Source organism: Carya illinoinensis, chromosome 3 (assembly GCF_018687715.1).
Source record: "Carya illinoinensis cultivar Pawnee chromosome 3, C.illinoinensisPawnee_v1, whole genome shotgun sequence".
Taxonomy (NCBI): domain Eukaryota; kingdom Viridiplantae; phylum Streptophyta; class Magnoliopsida; order Fagales; family Juglandaceae; genus Carya; species Carya illinoinensis.
The window spans coordinates 9544893-9551463 of NC_056754.1; the positions used below are offsets into that span (position 1 = coordinate 9544893).

Sequence of the window (6571 nt, forward strand, 5' to 3'; positions counted from 1 at the left end):
TAAGCATGATTATAAGAGTCCATTTTTGCTACGAAATATCCAATTTGAATCATAGTTACTACCTTAAGGACAAGTCCGTTACCACAACATTCTCAAAATATCAAGTTGGTCCAAAGCCCAATCCTATGACCCAAAGGTCAGGTTTTACTACTACAAGTGGTTTCAATTTATGTCCCGACTTAAACTCCTGATTTCAAAGCCATAAAATACTAGTTCATACCAACTGGACTACCACCACCATGGTAAGATTGTGGAACTTTAAACTATCTAATAATTACTCATGTAATAAGTCTTTAATTGTGTTTTTAATCTCAAGTAGTCGGCTGAATTGGTTGCAGAAATTCTTCAAACCTTTCAACATTTTGAAAGATATGTATATTCAAAGAGGAAAAAAAAATCATGTATATTCAAAGAGTCTGATACAATTTTAGTTTCTGTGGGTGGGTGGCAATTACCTTCCATCAAACATGAAACGAGTCCCATTTCCTCATGCTGTAGCAATTGTTTCCCAAAGTTCCCTTTTTTTTGCATTATAAAAAACATAAGGGAACTCGAAATAGAGCAGTAACACTACAGATTTTATGTTGCAGCCTAATCTCTGTACAAACACAGTAAAAAAAAACAACAATTAAAGAACATTTTCCCTCTAAGCTTATGTATGTTTTCCTCTGCTGAATTCCCACTCTTTAAAAGGCTTTTAGTAAAGCCTAACTCCCAACTAAATCTGCCCTAGCTCGAACTTTGGTTGACACCCGCAATTAACTCTCGCTTATCACCTGCTGCGGAACAAAGAATCAAGTCATTGCCCTTCACGAATGGGAGAGAGTATGAATTAACTTACGACATAACAATTAGTTTCCTAATGTTTGTGTGTATATATATATATATATCACAAGGTATCAACATCACCTAGAATTCCTATTAGGCTCATAATGTGAGAAAGATAGTAACAAGAGTATGAGATTTATAATATTTAGTGAGAATTTACTGCTATCCAAAATAATAAATATTGTAGGGCCGCACACTACATCCAACTCTCTAGCCCTAGACTTCTAGATTTCAAACGCGAATCTAGGGGCCCCTGACAATAATAAAGCAGCACTAATAGAATGATAAGCGGCAAATTCCTGATTATTGGCATTGAAAGGGGGAACGATTATAATAAAACATACCTCACATCCAGCAAAAGCTGGGCGAACTTGTTCGAATATTTCATCTTCTGCTCCTACTGCCCAGATCTGCACACATTGACTTCTGTTACATCATGTATTATAACATTAAATCTCAAATAGGTGCTCTAAATTCATCAAAAAGGGGGAAAGAAAATAAACTATGCTGAACTTTCTGCTCTGAAGTTGGGTCATACCTTATGTTATCAATTGAGTACTACTGATCTTATTGTGGAGTCAGACTCTCTTCTTATTGTTAATTTGTTCAAGAACGATTTGCTGCCCCATTGGTCCTATTTCAATATTTGGGATGACATTCTTCATTTCAAATGGGCTTTCCACTTTGATATATTCCATGTATACAGAGAAGGCAATGCCTTAGCAGATAGCCCTGCCACTTTCGACACAATGGGCAATTTCCTCCCTCTATGAATTACCTAAACATATGATTGGTATCTTTTCTTTGGATTGTCCAGAAATTCTCATGTTGCATTATTAATTTCATTTATCTCCTTATCTTGATTGTAACTAGATTTTATTAGTTTTTTATTGGAGCCTGGTTTTGGGATTTCTGTAGCCCCCTTGCTCCTCCTTGTATAAGATATTCCTCCACCATAAGTGATGGCTAATCAATAAAATTGGGTACCTCCCTCTTCTAAAATAAAGGAATAAATAAATAAACTAGATACATGAAAGCCAAGCCAATGAGATATGTATCCATATAAAAAAGAAGGCTGTGAACCTCGAACACTACCAGCCCATAGATAATTAATAATCTTCATTTACTCATTAAGCACCTTATGAAGTTTTCCTTTCTTCGCATAGTGATTGACGACAGGAAGATTCAATGCTTCAAACACTTTAAGACGTTTCTTGATGGTATCTATATTATCATCAACTCGGCCCTACAACAAAAGACATCATTCCCTTGAATAATGGTTTCTATCAGAGCAACTTATATGAAAATATATAATGCAAAAGAACCTGATTACGGTTAAGCACTCGTTTCACCATCTCTTCTTCAGGGCAATCAAAGAAAAGCACAATATTTGGTTCAGCTCCAATCTGCATTTGGAACAAAATGGTTACATACTAACAGTGTTATAATGCTAGTAATGATGAATCAATTTTTTTTAAGTGGAATCTTGATAGCACTTTTTTTAAAGTCCTACATCTATTTGTAAATATCATTATTTTGCCATAGAGTTAACTCTTGCAGGTGTAACAAAGTTTCTATTGATCGAGGGTATATATTGTAATGCAAAAGTACGGATCTCCCCGAGTTCATTTGGCAATTATGAGAAATGGAGGAAGACTAAATTTTCTTTGGCCAGTTTTGATAAGACAAATATTTGGGAGAGAGACTCACAATTCTTTCAAATGATATGCGGTTTTCCTCACTTCGCGGGAAACCATCAATAAGAAATTTGTGATTGTCACTCAATTCCATCTCCCTTCGTATCAGTCTGACAGTCACTTCTGAAGGAACAATCCGTCCTTCTTTAATTGTGTCAAGAATCGTGGATCTGAAATTGTGATTCCATTGTTAAAAAAAAAAAAAAAATCATAAATTTGACAGTGTGCTAAAAAAATATTCTGAAGAGGGAAGATGAGGCATCATCACCCATATTCACTGTTGCGAGCTATTTCCCTCCTTAACAGATCTCCTGCACTAAGATGTTTAAATCCGTAAGTGTCAACAATCTTTGCACATTGTGTACCTTTTCCACTACCAGGGCCACCTGAGAGTACATGAACAAATTTATTTATCAGCTTAAAAGCAATGAAAATCTCAGCATTTCAACAAATTTGCAAGTTATATTTACAAGAGAGCGTCTATTTTTCCATCTTCACATATGTTTTTTCTCAGGGAAAAAAAATATGTTATATGCTCTTTTATGTTTTCATTTTATTTCATAATTTTCTAGTCAAAAAATAATTTGTTTCTGTCAGGGGAGAGTTTAGAAGCCCAGGTGTAGGGGCTCAGAAAAGAATTTGCTTTACTGCATGTTGATAGAAAATGTGTTGCAAAGCTTAGTTGTTTTATGTCTGCTAAGTTGACATACTCTACACACATCCAACATTGAGGATGCAAGAACTTATATTTTCCCTGCAATTCTACTATGTTGGTGTGTCAACAGACAAGCCATTGACAGTATGCCACAAACAAGCAGCATAAAAATTGGTACGCTAGTGATATTCCAGATATTTTATTGACCTATTGACCATACTAATGATTTTTAGTAAAATTTTATTAATAGAAAAGAGTAGGCCTAGCCCAGGTACACAGGAAGTATGCATGAACCCTACTAATGATAAGACTATTCAAAATACCTACCAAAGTTACCGGCAAAGCATGTTTTCTGCAGTATGGTCTAGAAACAATGATGTTTCTTGGCATTAACTTAGCCCAAATGCCGCAAGCTATGGTAATACGTTTCCTTCCTTTTAACATTTGCTTAAAAGAGTGATTAATAACATCCAGTTCTTATTAATAAATCTCATGTCTGACGGATCATCTACAACCAGCATTGGTAGCTAAGTGGTATTTATTTTTCTTCCTCTCGCGGAGTTTGTGTGGTTAGGGAAGAAGTATTTATCTAAATTCTTAACTTGGAAGAAGTAAAACACTCAACAAGCAGTCAGTGCAAGACGCAAACATGAATTAAGCCTCAAGAGATGAAATCAAGGTGAACTAAGTTGTGACATTTGTTTTGACTTTCTTCAGACCTCATGGCTAGCACTCTAAATGAATAATTTAACCATGTTATCTTCAAACAGGAAGGATTCATAACAGTCTATATATGAATCCTTCCCAACAAAAAAATAAAAAATAAAAAATCCCATCCATCACTCAGTCACCCAATAACAAACAACTATTACCTAAGACAAAAGTTATGAATGGAGTGCTATCTTTGGAGGATATTCCATGATTTACCTGCATCAAAATAAGAAACAGACAAGAAATGCTTTCCTTCAAATTAACTGAGATGAAGCTCAGTAGCCAGAAACTTTGCAAATAGGCCCCTGGATGATAAACAATTAACTTTACCACCCCACCTAAGGTAGGTGCAATTCGATCAAATAATCTCAGTAAAACACTTCTACAAATTGACAACTTAAGTAATTAATACAATTCAAATTACGAACTGATGAGATTGACTAAAAGATTTGATCCTCTACACTGGCCGGCAACATTACTCTACCATATGCTTTACTTGGGCCTAAGACAAGTGTGTAAGAACGCAACCTCTACACACCATATAGAAAGAGTAGAAGCAACTACACTAGAAAACCATACAAAAAAAGGGAGTACTACAATATCAATTGCAGGCCACATAGAAAATGGATATAATCTGTTGTTCGATGACTCCATCAATATCTGAAACAAACTTATGCCAATCTTGACAAAAAACATGCATATCGACATTAGAAAGCAAGTCTATGTGGCCTATGATTTCACCAGGTTTTAACATGGGTAGATGCTGTTGTTCCATGATTCCATGAATATCTGAAACAGACTTGACCTAAACAAGGCAATTCCTATTACAACACGTTTTTCGCTCAAAATCCAACATTGAGCACATGGCATTTAGCATAGGCATTAAAAGAACATCTTTAATATAGTCACCAAAATTTTCAAGCTTCAGCACAAAATCATAATTCGTTGGAAAAGTTCGTACATAGAAACAATAACTAGAAAGTAGTAAACACTTTGGCACGAGTGCAAAAAGCAATCTTTATCACAAAAGTTACAGCAACAACGAAATAGAATTCCTATAGTACCGGGATGGGTGCCTCTGTGGTAAATGATTCCCAAATCTTCATCGTAGGTACCAACTACAGTTAAGATTAGAAACAAAAAAGTTAAAAACAGGCTGGAAATCTGGATACAAAAGGAACACAAAGTCAAAATGCCAAACGGGATGGAGGATTTATATTGGAGATCTTAAAAACTGATAAAGTTTCCAGCTGCGGGTAAACATAAATGGATGCAAATTAATCATCCAAAATATCAAGCAACTTACAAGAATACGAGAAACCGGCTGCTCTTCAACACTCATTGTTGTCCCAATTTTAAAACTCCTCTTTTAACTAACACAAAATACTCTCTTGTATATTTCCTGTGTAGGCATGGCCCAATTACGTGGATAATAAATTCTTCTTGCTTATCAAAAAAGAAACTACCAGAAGATACATTTCAATATGACTGGTTGGAACCACGCGAAAATATACCACCACGTCGTGGCCAAATGCAGCGCTTCTTCAAGCTTAATCAATTTCAAGCTTGAAAGCTAGTCTAACATTGCTAACGAATTTACAAGTGGGATCCCACCCAATTGCTCCGCCGGATTATAAAACTACAGGAATACATATCAGGACGCTTCTAATGCCCTTATCACACTTCTTGGCTTCGCATGGTCTCAGGGAAAACAAATTATACTACTATGATCAAGCAAAGTCAGCTCTGTTTACAAACACAACTAAGCTCAAGATCTTTTTTTTTTTTTTTTTTTTTCATCGAAGGTTTGTCAGCAGAGTTGTTACCTGGCTGAGAATGGATGATTTGGTGGAAGAAATGAATGGGGAAAATGAAGCCACGCGCCTCCACATCTCTCCCGTCGTCTGTCTCTCTATGGGGTGCTCTTTCTTGATCTGGGTTCTTGGATATGGTATCAGTTCACTGACGCATTACGTCAAACGAGCAGTGCGCAAAGTATGGCCTCCACAAACGTGTACTCACTACGCACGTTGGCATCGCCCGGACGAATGAGTTGACCTGAGGTGGATGAACAAGGGATGAGTGGGCCCCCACTAAACTGCTTCTCTTTCTCACTCTTTTAACTTTCATTTTTTATAACCTAATTCGGGCCGAGCTGGTCTGTAGCTGCCTCGCCCTGGGCCTCCCTGCCCAAAGTAATGGCTTGGATTCCAGTTCGGTTCTAATTAAGTTTGGTATGAGAACCCATGATCGTTAAGTTAGGCGATCATGTTTGGCAAAAAGTTTTCTTATTTCCGATCTGAACATTTATGTAACAATATGACTTTCTTCAAAATATCATACTAAATATTCGTATCCAACGAAGATTATAAAATAATTCTATTACTTAAAATTTTACAACTTTACATTCAATTGGTTACTTAGAAAAAGCAAAGTGGCAAAAAGGCAACCGGCTCAATTTGGCCTGGGAATGTGACATACAAACCATAAGGCCATGGTAGTACCGTAGGAAGCCTGCAAGGTAAAAACTTCCAACCTTATAACTTTGCATTCAGTTAGTTTGCTACTTAAGAAGAGCAAAGTGGCAAAAATGTGATTGGCAGGCTCCGTTCAGCTCGAGGACGTAGGATACATACCATAAGGTCATGATAGTACTGTAGGAAGCCTCCAAGATAAAAAC

General features: G+C 36.4%; 1 protein-coding gene across 3 annotated transcripts; it reads right to left on the reverse strand.

Annotated features, from left to right (window-relative positions):
• Nucleotides 1-378: 378 nt before the first annotated feature.
• LOC122303140 (UMP-CMP kinase) lies at nt 379-6000 on the reverse strand. Of its 3 annotated transcripts, none has more exons than XM_043114763.1 (9): nt 5718-6000; nt 4956-5009; nt 4053-4196; nt 2794-2911; nt 2539-2695; nt 2154-2234; nt 1967-2074; nt 1173-1238; nt 379-779 (listed from the first exon to the last, which is right to left on the reverse strand). In XM_043114763.1, exons 3-9 carry the CDS (start codon nt 4111-4113, stop codon nt 759-761), a joined length of 612 nt encoding a protein of 203 aa, XP_042970697.1. In that variant the 5' UTR covers nt 4114-4196; nt 4956-5009; nt 5718-6000; the 3' UTR covers nt 379-758. The 3 variants fall into 3 exon arrangements, with proteins under 3 accessions (XP_042970697.1, XP_042970696.1, XP_042970695.1); XM_043114762.1 differs by having other exon boundaries at nt 379-776; nt 4053-4107; nt 5718-5999; XM_043114761.1 differs by having other exon boundaries at nt 4053-4107; nt 5718-5999.
• Nucleotides 6001-6571: the final 571 nt, after the last annotated feature.

Coding starts and splice junctions, on each gene's coding strand:
- LOC122303140 (XM_043114761.1), bottom strand. CDS start 5,783: ATGTGGAGGCGCGTGGCTTCATTTTCCCCATTCATTTCTTCCACCAAA. Junction 2,696..2,793: donor GCTCGCAACAGTGAATATGG/GTGATGATGCCT, acceptor TCACAATTTCAG/ATCCACGATTCTTGACACAA. Junction 2,075..2,153: donor GAGTGCTTAACCGTAATCAG/GTTCTTTTGCAT, acceptor CTTTTGTTGTAG/GGCCGAGTTGATGATAATAT.